The sequence below is a fragment of the Pipistrellus kuhlii genome, unplaced genomic scaffold (genome assembly GCF_014108245.1).
Source record: "Pipistrellus kuhlii isolate mPipKuh1 unplaced genomic scaffold, mPipKuh1.p scaffold_m20_p_84, whole genome shotgun sequence".
In the NCBI taxonomy this organism is placed as follows: Eukaryota; Metazoa; Chordata; class Mammalia; order Chiroptera; family Vespertilionidae; genus Pipistrellus; species Pipistrellus kuhlii.
In genome coordinates, this window is record NW_023425589.1 from 993,598 (window position 1) to 1,004,835 (window position 11,238).

The 11,238-nt window shown below is 51.3% G+C and overlaps 1 protein-coding gene across 2 annotated transcripts; it reads right to left on the bottom strand.

The window, feature by feature from the left end:
• Positions 1-3,325: 3,325 nt before the first annotated feature.
• IZUMO2 (IZUMO family member 2) lies at positions 3,326-9,210 on the bottom strand. Of its 2 annotated transcripts, XM_036425663.2 has the most exons (7): positions 8,975-9,210; positions 8,703-8,777; positions 7,071-7,157; positions 6,849-6,869; positions 6,015-6,095; positions 4,191-4,317; positions 3,326-3,441 (listed from the first exon to the last, which is right to left on the bottom strand). In XM_036425663.2, the coding sequence occupies exons 1-7, from the start codon at positions 9,198-9,200 to the stop codon at positions 3,399-3,401; spliced, it is 660 nt and encodes a 219-aa protein (XP_036281556.1). In that variant the 5' UTR covers positions 9,201-9,210; the 3' UTR covers positions 3,326-3,398. The 2 variants fall into 2 exon arrangements, with proteins under 2 accessions (XP_036281556.1, XP_045433135.1); XM_045577179.1 differs by lacking the exon at positions 6,015-6,095.
• Between the last annotated feature and the right edge of the window lie 2,028 nt (positions 9,211-11,238).

An 11,238-nucleotide genomic window follows, 5' to 3' on the forward strand; every position in this document is an offset into this window, starting at 1 on the left:
CTTCCTTAGAAAGTGAGCTTAGAAGACAAACACCCAAAACTGATTTGGCTCAGTGGATAGAGCGTCGGCCTGCGGACTGAAAGGTCCTGGGTTCGATTCCGGTCAAGGGCATGTACCTTGGTTGTGGGCACATCCCCAGTAGGGAGTGTGCAGGAGGCAGCTGATCAATGATTCTCTCTCATTGATGTTTCTGACTCTATCCCTCTCTCTTCCTCTCTGTAAAAAAATCAATAAAATATTAAAAAAAAGAAAGAGAAAACACAAACCTGAGAAACTAAGCTGGCTCCACACCATTCAATTCAGCCGGTGAGTCCTCAAACCAAGAGCAAGAGAAGAGCAGTGACCAACCTGGACGAAGCCCCCCAAATCCTCTCCAAGCCTTGATTAGGATCCTGCATTCTCAGCACGAACATCAGCGCGTTCCGCTCACAACGGCTTCATTGGCTCAAGCCTCCTGCTCCCACCAGCCAATCCCCGCGCTAGCCCTGCACATAGCCCCGCCCCACCCTCCTCCACCCCGCCTCTCATCTTGCCCCCGCCTGGCCTCTGGCCGCGAGCTAGCCAGCCTTAAGGGGGTGCCCCATTGGCTAGCGCCAGCTTCTCGCGCCTCTCTGTCTCGTTAGGTGGCCTAGGCCCCCGAAAACGAACTTCTGGCCAAACACGGGGTCCTCAAGTTCCTGGCAACTGAGGCTTGGACCTCTGGTTCGCTTCCTGTAGGCACGTCCCCATTGCGACGCTGCGTGCGCAGCTCCGGTGCTGTGCACGCCTCTGCGCCTCATGAACTACACTTCCCAGATCCCCCTGGGATTCAGGCTTCTCCGGGCAAAGGCTGAAGGGAGCCCTGGAGTCCGGGGCGACTTTCGCTTGGGGTACATGGATGTCAAAGGCTTCTTCTGGCTTCAGGAGGCGGGATGGAGAAGGAGAAGGCTACACAGTTCGTTTCAGACTACATTCTGAAAACTAACGAGCGCCAGCGTCCGTCTCCAGGGCAACCGTCAACTGTGGAAATGAAGAGTGGTCTCCATAGCAACTATCTGAGCAGTGGCTCTAGGCAAGAGCACCCTTCATTGCAGGCACCTTCAAGTAGTATGGATGCGCAACAAAAGAGCGTGCTGCGCTCATAAAACTTAATGGAATGAGTATGTTGGAGCACCAGGGAGGGAGGAAAACCAGGTAGGTGGGGAGGGGAAGTACATCCATTGATATTTCTTGAGAACTTACTATGTCCCAGGCAGTGCTGTAGGTGCTGGGGATATTGTGGTGAAAGACACACATGGACCCTGCCTTCAGGGATGCAGAGAGCAGGCAGTAAATATATAATAAGAAATTATGATAAGTGATATAATGTGAACAGACAAGGGGCTGAGATTGGAATGAAAGGGTGACTATGATCAGGAAAAATAATTACCTGAGAATGTAAATCCTATATAATAAAAGCCTAATATGCAAATAGACTGAATGGGGAAAATGACTGGTCGCTATGACCCTCACTGACCACCAGGGGGCAGACGCTCAACGCAGGAGCTGCTGAGCTGTGGTGATTTGGCAGCTGGGGTTTTTGGGTGATGCACCTGGAACCAGAGAGGAGGCAGCCCGATTCTGGGATGCGTCACTTAAGAACTGCCCTCTCGGCCAAAACCAGTTTGGCTCAGTGGATAGAACATCGGCCTGCGGACTGAGGGATCCCAGGTTCGATTCCGGTCAGGGGCATGTACCTTGGTTGCAGCACATCCCCAGTGGTGGTGGTGGTGGGGGGCATGCAGGAGGCAGCTGACCAATGTTTTTAACTCTCTATTCCTGTCCCTTCCTCTCTGAATAAAATCAATAAAATATTGGGTCGGCAGCTAAGTAATTGCGGGTTTCACACATATATGGCTTCAGTTGAATTTTTAGGTTTGCAGACGTAGTACAAATATAAAACACATTTTGTTATTTGATAGTTGGCTATTCAGCTGTTAATCAGTAAAAAAAGTTTTTTGATCTGTTTTGTAGTTTTTGTTTGGTGTTCGTTGAAAAATGGAAAATCAAAAGGAACATTTTCGTCATATTTTGCTTTTTTATTTCCGCAAAGGGAAAAACGTATCCCAAGCTCATAAAAAGTTATGTGCTGTTTATGGTGACGAAGCCTTAAAAGAACGGCAGTGTCAAAATTGGTTTGCCAAATTTCGTTCTGGTGATTTTTCACTCAAAGATGAAAAACGCTCTGGTCGTCCAATTGAAGTTGATGACGCCCTAATCAAAGCAATAATCAATTCGGACTGTCACAATACAACACGTGAGATTGCAGAGAAGCTTCATGTATCACATACATGCATTGAAAATCACTTAAAACAACTTGGCTATGTTCAAAAACTCGATACATGGGTTCCTCACGAACTGAAAGAATCACAGTTAACGCAACGCATTAGCAGCTGCGATTTGCTAAAGAAACATAATGAAAATGATCCATTTTTAAAACGACTGATAACTGGCGATGAAAAATGGGTTGTTTACAACAATATCAAGCGGAAAAGATCGTGGAGCAGGCCAGGTGAACCAACTCAAACAACATCAAAAGCTGATATTCATCAAAAGAAGGTTTTGTTATCAGTTTGGTGGGATTACAAAGGAATTGTCTACTTTGAACTCTTACCACCCAACCGAACGATCAATTCTGATGTCTGCATTGAACAACTAACAAAATTAAACAATGCAGTTGAAGAAAAGCGGCCCGAATTGGCAAATCGAAAAGGTGTTGTATTCCATCATGACAATGCAAGGCCACACACATCTTTGGTCACTCGGCAAAAATTAATGGAGCTTGGTTGGGATGTTTTACCACATCCACCATATAGTCCTGACCTTGCACCATCTGATTACTTTTTGTTTCGATCTTTACAAAACTCCTTGAATGGTAAAAATTTCAATAATGATGATGATGTCAAATCGTACCTGATTCAGTTTTTTGCTAATAAAAACCAGAAGTTTTTTGAACGTGGGATTATGATGCTGCCTGAAAGATGGCAAAAGGTCATTGATCAAAATGGGCAATACATTATAGAATAAAGTTATTTAGTTCCATAAAAAAATTGTCTTTGATTTTCTTTTTAAAACCCGCAATTACTTAGTTGCCGACCCAATATATATTTTTAAAAAAGAGTTCAGATGGGCAGTGAAAGGTGGATTCTCCACGCTGGCCTTTCCGGTGTCACCTCATTTTTGGACGCGTTGCCCCCCCGTCCCCCAAATAGGAATAGTTGTCCCTTCAAACTCTCCCTGCAGGTGGTCCCTCCCTCTTGAAGGCTGGTGTCCAGAGCTGGGGAAAGGCCCTCCAGGAACTGATGGAGCCATTGAGAAACCTGTCACAGACTTTATTAAACTTCTTTTCCTTTCCCCTTTACAAACCCCACACCAGCACCCTACTGCAGCAGGAGTTTCCGGTTATGCCTGTAGGTAACGGCCCTGGTCGGAGAGAAAAGGCGTGGGGGTTAGAACGAGGACGGCAGGCCCTTCTCTGTCAACTGATAACCCCCCTCTCCCCCAAAAAAATCTTCCAGCCACCATTTGCCCACCATCCAGAACCGAAATACCATGGCTGACAGGTACACATAGGAACTGTTTGACGTTAAAATTGGGTCTCAAAAGAACCGGTGGCCCAGAAAGAAACTCACTACAGACTGATGCATATGCCTTTCAGCATAACGATGATTGCTTGTCTCATTTTTGACTCTTATAAGTATATTTCCAGTAGGACATGATCTCACTCGTCTGGGGGAAGTGGTGAACAACATAGACCAATGAACAAGAACGGACCCAGAGATAAGGAGCCATGGGCCAGACTGCTGGACCTCAAAGGAGGGTGGGGATAAAAGGGAAAGATCGACCAAAGGACTTATGTGCATATATCTGAGCCTAACCAGTGGTCAAGGACAATAGGAGGGTGGGGGCATGAGTGGAGGGGAGTGAGGGATTGAAATGGGGGGTTGAGGACAAATATGTGATACCTTAATCAATAAAGAAATTAATTTAAAAAATAAAGTAATAATTAAGTAGAGGGAAGAAAAGGAGAAAAAAAAATCTTCCAGCCAATCACCGGCCTCATTTGACTCAGCCAATGACATCGGGGTCTCTGGGCAGATTTGCAGGGTGCTCGGCCTTGTGAGGGGCTCAGTGGGGCGTGGGGGCTGCAGGGGAGGGCAGGGATGACTCACGAAGCCACGATGACCCCGAAGGCAAAGACGGCCAGGCACAGGGAAACGACGATGCCCAGCAGGACCTGGTTCCAGGGGCGTCGGCGCCCAGAGCCGTACTGCAGGGCCGTGCGGGGCTGCCTGTCGACTGACAGTGGACCCTCCATTGCCACCCTTCTTTGACCTTGATCGCACCCCCAGCTCACTCAGCTACCGGGGCCTCCTTCCCACCTAGGCTGGTGGACTGAAGGGTCCCAGGTTCGATTCCCGGTCAGGGTACATGCCCAGGCTGTAGGTTCCATCCCCAGTGGGAGGCGTGCAGGAGGCAGCCAATCAATGATTCTCTCTCATCATTGATGTTTCTATCTCTCTTTCCCTCTTCCTTCCTCTCTGAAATTAATAAAAATATATTTTAAAAAAGCATTGCTCTAAGGGAGCAAATAGACAAATTCCTTTTCCCCCCATTTTTTCAATGTCGTGAGGGAAAGTAGTAAGAAAAACGCGTGTAGAATCAATAATGAAGTGAAAAACCTACCAATTGAGTGACATGAGAAGTCCTTTCATTGGGCTTCTGTTTGAACGAAGGGACGATTCGGGAAGTTGGAAAAGGAACTTGGATTTATTTGATATTGAAGAGTTGGTGTTAGATTCGTTGAGTGTGGGAATGGCATTGTGCTTATGTAGGAAATGCCCTTGTTTTCAGAGTACACATTATTAATGAGTGAAATTTCTTTTTTTTCTATATATTTTATTGTGTGTTTTTTTTTGTGTGTGTGTGTGTGTTTTGTTTTTTTTTACAGAGAGGAAGAGAGAGGGATAGAGAATTAGAAACATCGATGAGAGAGAATCATCGATCAGCTGCCTCTTGCACACCCCCTACTGGGGATGTGCCCGCAACCAAGGTACATGCCCTTGACTGCAATCGAACCCGGGACCTTTCAGTCCACAGGCCGATGCTCTATCCACTGGGCCACACCGGTTTCGGTTAGTGGGTGAAATTTCATGATGCCCGATTTCTTTTAAAACACTGTGGCAAAAATAATTAATGAATCAAATGGGAGAACATTCATTGTCAAGATCATTTGCTAGAAAGCTCTGCTTTAAAGAGTGTGACCAGGGACTTTGAGACTTTGTGGAATGAGGGAGTCAGAGGGGCAGTGGGACAGAGAGAGGGAACTACATGTGAAAAGGTCCAGCATGACTATTCAATCTTTCTTGTTTTGAAATCTTCACCTGAGGATATTTTCCCCATTGATTTTTAGAGAGAGGGAGAGACACGGAGAAATATCAAATGCGAGAGAAACACATTGATTGGTTGCCTCCTACATGTGCCCTGACCAGGTCCCAGGTCGGGGAGGAGCAGCCTGCAACTGAGGTATGTGCCCTTGACCGGAATCCAGGTCCACAGGCCGACACTCTATCCACGGAGCCAAACAGCTTCGGCCATTGATTATTCAATCTTGATGTATATTGGGGGGGGGGGGGGGGGTCCATGGTACTATGTCCTCTACGGGTATGTATTTAAAAAAAAAATTTTTTTTTTAAATTCTCAGTGAGTGAATAAATGAAGCATATCCTTTCAGACTCCCCAGATGCGACATTGGCTAAAAATAAAACACCTTTTAGCACCTGCCGTTCTGGTGGTAGGTGCATTGCCAAGGCACAGAGGAGTCTTCCCCTTTAACAGCAGGACAAATTGATTTCCAGACTTGGAAGCACCTCCTGGGCCTCACTCACCATAAGCAAGTTTGGGGCAGAATTCAAGGCTGCATGTGGGAGACCCCAAAACCCATATCCACTGGGACCGGCTGCCATCTCTCATGTCTCCCACCACCAAGAGCTTACCGAAACAGTCATCCTTCTTCATGCATCTGGGGCTGGTCTTCCGGCAATGCACACAGTCCAGAACTTCTTCTGTAAGCGTGTCTGGAAGAAGGGAAAGAGAGACCTGGGATGAGGCGAGCTATGAGACAATTGGCACCGGGTGGGAAGGCGGAAGGGGAATAGGATATGGAATCCCGTGGCGCTCATGAATTTGGGTGTCCCATGTGCAGCAGAGCAAGCTGAGCAAAGTGCACCGACGATTCACATTAAAATAATGCTATTACTTACAATAAAAGGCTAATATGCAAATTGTCCCCTCAGGAGTTCTGCTGGGGAGACCGGGAGTTGTGTCGCTCGCTATGATGTGTGCTGACCACCAAGGGGTGGCAGGGAACATGGCAGGCGACCAGCAGCAGCAGGGCACTGAGGGAGTGAGGGAAGGAGGAGGGGGGCGGGCAGGGAACCTGATTGGTCCTGATCACCAGCCAGGCCTGGGGATCCTACTCAAGCATGAATTTCATGCACCGGGCCTCTAGTTTGTATATATTTATAAAATAGTAGAGGCCCAGGGCATGAAATTCATGCACAGGTAGGTTCCCTAAGCCTGGCCGGTGTGGGGCAACCAGCAGGGAGATGGGGGTGGGGAGCCCGCTGGCGCCTGCCTTTGCTGGCCAGGGGCCTGTGGGCAGCTCCTGCATTGAGCGTTCTGCCCCCTGGTGGTCAGTGTGCATCATAGCATGCATCTACATTATCTATTCAGACCCACTAGTTTGAAATAGGTGTGACCGTGGGGCTTGATTTGTGGGTAAAGAGGCAGAGAAGGAAGGGATAGACAAGAAGTCTATCAGGACTCACGGCAGGTTTTCTGATCACAGGCTGCAAGAGAAAAGAGCTGAGGTGAGATCAGTTGGGACAGCAATTTGAGGATCTGATCAAGGCAAGGAGCCAGGAGAGGGAGGGAGGAATGAGTCTGGGAGAGAAGAGGAAGGAATATTAGTGAGGGGCAGAGAGGGCTGAGTCGGAGGGGAGGGGAGGAGAGGAGAAGAGAGGGGAGTTGGTGGAGAGGGGATGCTGCACCTTTTAGTTCATACGACCTTAAACCTGTCTTGAGTTTCTTGGTCACCTTCCTCCTAAGAGTCACCAGCTCTTGCAGCAGAGGCCCATCTGAGGGGAGAGAGAGAGAGAGAGAAAGAGAGAGAGAGAGAGAGGGAGATCTCCTTGGGAGGCACTCAGCACCCCATCGGCAGCTTCAAAGAGAAGGGAAGAGGAAACTATCTTTCATTACGGGGAACCCAAGATCAGGTCTTACTGGGGTCCACGGGGCAAACCGATGGCTTGCAAAGTCCTGCATCTAGCTTCTGTGAGCCCGGCTTCTGGCTGAGCATGCGCGCGGACGCGCGCATACACACACACACACACACACACACACACACACACTTTATATCTTTTTTAAAATGGGAAATAATGAGAAATGGGTGGGCTCACCCTAACTGGTTTGGCTCAGTGGACAGAGCGTCGGCCTGCGGACTGAAAGGTCCCAGGTTCGATTCCGGTAAAGGGCACGTACCTTGGTTGGGGGGCACATCCCCAGTGGGGGGGGGTGCAGGAGACAGCTGATCGATGTTTCTCTCTATCCCCCTCCCTTCCTCTCGGTAAAAAAAAATCAATAAAGTATATATTTAAAAAATGGGTGGGCTTGCCAAAACCGGTTTGGCTCAGTGGATAGAGCGTCGGCCTACGGACTGAAAGGTCCCAGGTTCGATTCTGGTCAAGGGCGTGTACCTTGGTTGCGAGCACATCCCCAGTGGGAGGTGTGCAGGAGGCAGCTGATTGATGTTTCTAGCTCTCTATTCCTCTCCCTTCCTCTCTGTAAAAGAAATAAATAAAATTTATATTTTTAAAAATGGGTGGGCTCTTCCTTAGCGTCCTCCCCCTGTCCCTTCCCTCTCGGTGGGGCAAGGCTCCTGGGGCTTAGACACCGCCCTGCCAGCTCCCCCAGGTCCACAGCTCTCTGCTGCCCTCTGCTGGGGAACTGTCATAAGGCCCGAGCGAATCCCCGAGGACTAACTGTGAATGGTGCCTGCCCCCCACCTGGTTGGTGGTGGTGAGGGTACAGGGTCTGAGCCAGATGACCCGGTTCAGATCCTCCCTCTCTCTTCCCAGCTGTGTGACTTCCGGCGTGGCTGAGCCTCAGTTTCCCCCTCTGGGTAAGCCGTAGTAGACTCTTGTAAGCAAAGCACTGGGAGCCCTACCAGACACCCAGAAAAGGTTTTTCTCTTTTCTTTTCTTCTTCTCTTCTCTTCTCTCCTCTCCTCTCCTCTCCTCTCCTCTCCTCTTCTCTTCTCTTCTCTCTCTCTCTCTCTCTCTCTCTCTCTCTCTCTCTTTTGTTAACCCTCACCCGAGGATATCTTTCCATTGATTTTTAGGGAGAGTGAAGAGAGGGGGAAAGAGATAGAAACATTGATGTGAGAGAAACACATCGATTGGTTGCCTCCTGCATGGGCCCCCGACAGGACCTGGGAGGAGCCCACAACCAAGCTACCCGCCCTTGACCAGAATCGAACCCGCGACCCTTTGGTCCTCAGGCCGAGGCTCTATCCACTGAGCCAAACCAGCCAGGGCTGCTTGTATTGTGAAGCCACGAGGAAGCTGGTGGACAGGCCGCAGGGAGGGGGAAGGGGCGGGGGAAAGGCCCCCCTCCCTTCCTACCGCTCAGAGAGACAGCCCTCAGCTTGTTTATCTGATTCTGCGCGAAGATCGCCACAGGGTCCAGCTGATCCGCCTCTGGGGGGGAGAGGGGAGGGGAGGGATGTCCAGGGGGTCCTCCGAGAGCCAAGGACCCCCCCCCCATCTCCCTGCAGGACAGGCCTCCGCCCTTAGGGGGCGTGGTCCCACAGTGTCTCCCACCCCCGCCTCTGGCCCGGACCCCCCTGTCCCTCCCTCCCCGGTGCCCGGCACCCTCCCTCCCCTCCAGCGCGCACCGATCTCGCCCCCGGACACGCCGGCGGCGTAGTCCCTGAAGAAAGGCCCCTCCATGCCCAGCAGCAGGGCCTGGGCGCGCGCCCGCAGGTGCCCGCGGCCGAAGCGGCTGGGGACGAGGTCCCGGCGCAGCTGGCGCAGGGTGTGCTGCACCGCGGGGTCGCACTGCAGGCAGCCCCGGCCCCCGCCCAGGCCGGCGAGCAGCAGGAGGGCCCAGGCCGGAGGCATGGCGGGGCCTGTGTGACGTCACAGAGAGACCCCCACACCCCCCCCAGCCGGCCCCGCCCCCGGGGTGCGGGGGGGAGGGGGTGTCAGGGAGGCCCTGGGAGGGACGCTCCTGCAGGCGGGTGTTTGCTGAGCACCTGCTCTGGGCCAGGCCCTGGGCCAGGCTCTGCAAGGCAGGGCTGGGAACAGGGTCTCTGCTCACATCCTTTACGTACATTTGTTCCAACAGAGCGCCTACTATGTGCAGGGCGCTCAGTGGAGCGCCTACTATGTGCAGGGCGCTCAGTGGAGTGCTACTATGTGCAGGGCGCTCAGTGGAGCGCCTACTATGTGCAGGGCGCTCAGTGGAGCGCCTACTATGTGCAGGGCGCTCAGTGGAGTGCTACTATGTGCAGGGCGCTCAGTGGAGCGCCTACTATGTGCAGGGCGCTCAGTGGAGCGCTATGTGCAGGACGCTGGAGAGGGTCCAGGTGTCCATGGACTAATGAGTGGTCGAAGTGTGGTATGTCTAGGCAATGGGATAGTAGTCAGTCTTAAAAAGGCCATTCTGCCCTAGCCGGTTTGGCTCAGTGGATGGAGCGTTGGCCTGCAGACTCAAGGGTCCCAGGTTCGATTCCGGTCAAGGGCGTGTACCTTGGTTGTGGGCACATCCCCAGTGGGGCGTGTTCAGGAGGCAGCTGATGGATGTTTCTAACTCTCTATTCTTTTCCCTTCCTCTTTGTTAAAAATCAATAAAATATGTTAAAAAAAAAAAAAAAAAAAAAAAGCTGGTGAGTGCTTCCCCGCATTTCCCGGCTGTAAAAACAGTCATTAAAAGCATCTTTTTAGCCGACACCGGTTTGGCTCAGTGGATACAGCGTCCGCCTGCGGACTGAAAGGTCCCAGGTTTGATTCCCGTCAAGGGCATGTACCCTGGTTGTGTGCACATCCCCAGTGGGGGGTGTGCAAGAGGCAGCTGATTGGTGTTTCTCTCTCTCGTCGACGTTTCTAACTATCTTTCTCCCTTGTAAAAAGTCAATAAAAAAAAATATATATATATATATTTTAAAAAGTATCTTTATAAAGCTAATATTTTCTGGACAGCCAGGGGGCGCACTTCCCGGCTTTGCTCATCCTGCCACTGTGCCGGCGTCTGTGATGCCCAAACCCCGCCTTCCTGCTCACTGAGCTCCGTGCCTCTTACCCGCCGCTGAGAATGCAAGGTTGAACCTTTTTGCCCCTGGAAGAAAATTAAAAAAAAATTTTTTTAAATTAATTTTAGAGAGAATACCCTCAGCACAGAGCCCAGCCTGGCAGGCGAGGCCCCAGGCCACACCCTCCCTCCCTCCCGTGCCAGCACCTGTCACCTTGGCCGTGTGGACTCCCGCCCCGCACAGCCTCACTCACCCCTGCTCCCCTGCTCCGCGCAGCTTTCTCACCGGGAAGGCCCCCCGTGCTCCCCGCCTCTCCCGGGATCTCAGCGCCACCCCGAACCTCCGCCGGGAACATGCCCTTTGACCCGCCACCCCCCGTCTAGCCATTGAGCTTTCCGATAACACGGTCCAGGAACCCCAAGGACTGAGCACAGGATGCACGCTGCGGGACTATGGCTGCGGGGCAAATGGCCCACGTGCTCATGGGGGGGGAGGGTGTCCTGGGATTGTGGGGGGAGACCCGAGGAACCGAAGGTGATTGACACACAGGGCTCCTGACGGGCCCTCCCTCTCAGGAGGTGTGTGTCTGAGTGATCGACGCGGGTGCAAAGCCAAGTGGACTCTGTGCCCTGCCCCTCCCGCCCTCGCTGTGGCCTCACCTCTCTTCACCTGCCTTTCCTCGTCTGTAACACAGGACACTCCTCATCTCCAAGGTCACCGCGAAGATTATATAACAGAACACGTGGGGGGAACCATCTACAGAGTATGGAGTCAGCATTATGTTAGCTCTTTTAAAAAGATGCTTTTATTGAGTGTTAGAGAGAGAGAGGGAGAGAAACATGGATGGTAACATCGATCGGCTGCCTCCTGCACACCCCCACTTAGGATGGAGCCTGTAACCCGGACGT

Bases quoted from the DNA above. Each gene is read 5' to 3' on its own strand.
- IZUMO2 (XM_036425663.2), bottom strand. From the start codon at position 9,200: ATGCCTCCGGCCTGGGCCCTCCTGCTGCTCGCCGGCCTGGGCGGGGGC. The intron at 7,158-8,702 runs GTAGGAAGGGAG...CTCTCCCCTCAG, and splicing joins GAGGGCTGTCTCTCTGAGCG to ATGGGCCTCTGCTGCAAGAG. The intron at 4,318-6,014 runs GTAAGCTCTTGG...GTCCACTGTCAG, and splicing joins GAAGAAGGATGACTGTTTCG to TCGACAGGCAGCCCCGCACG.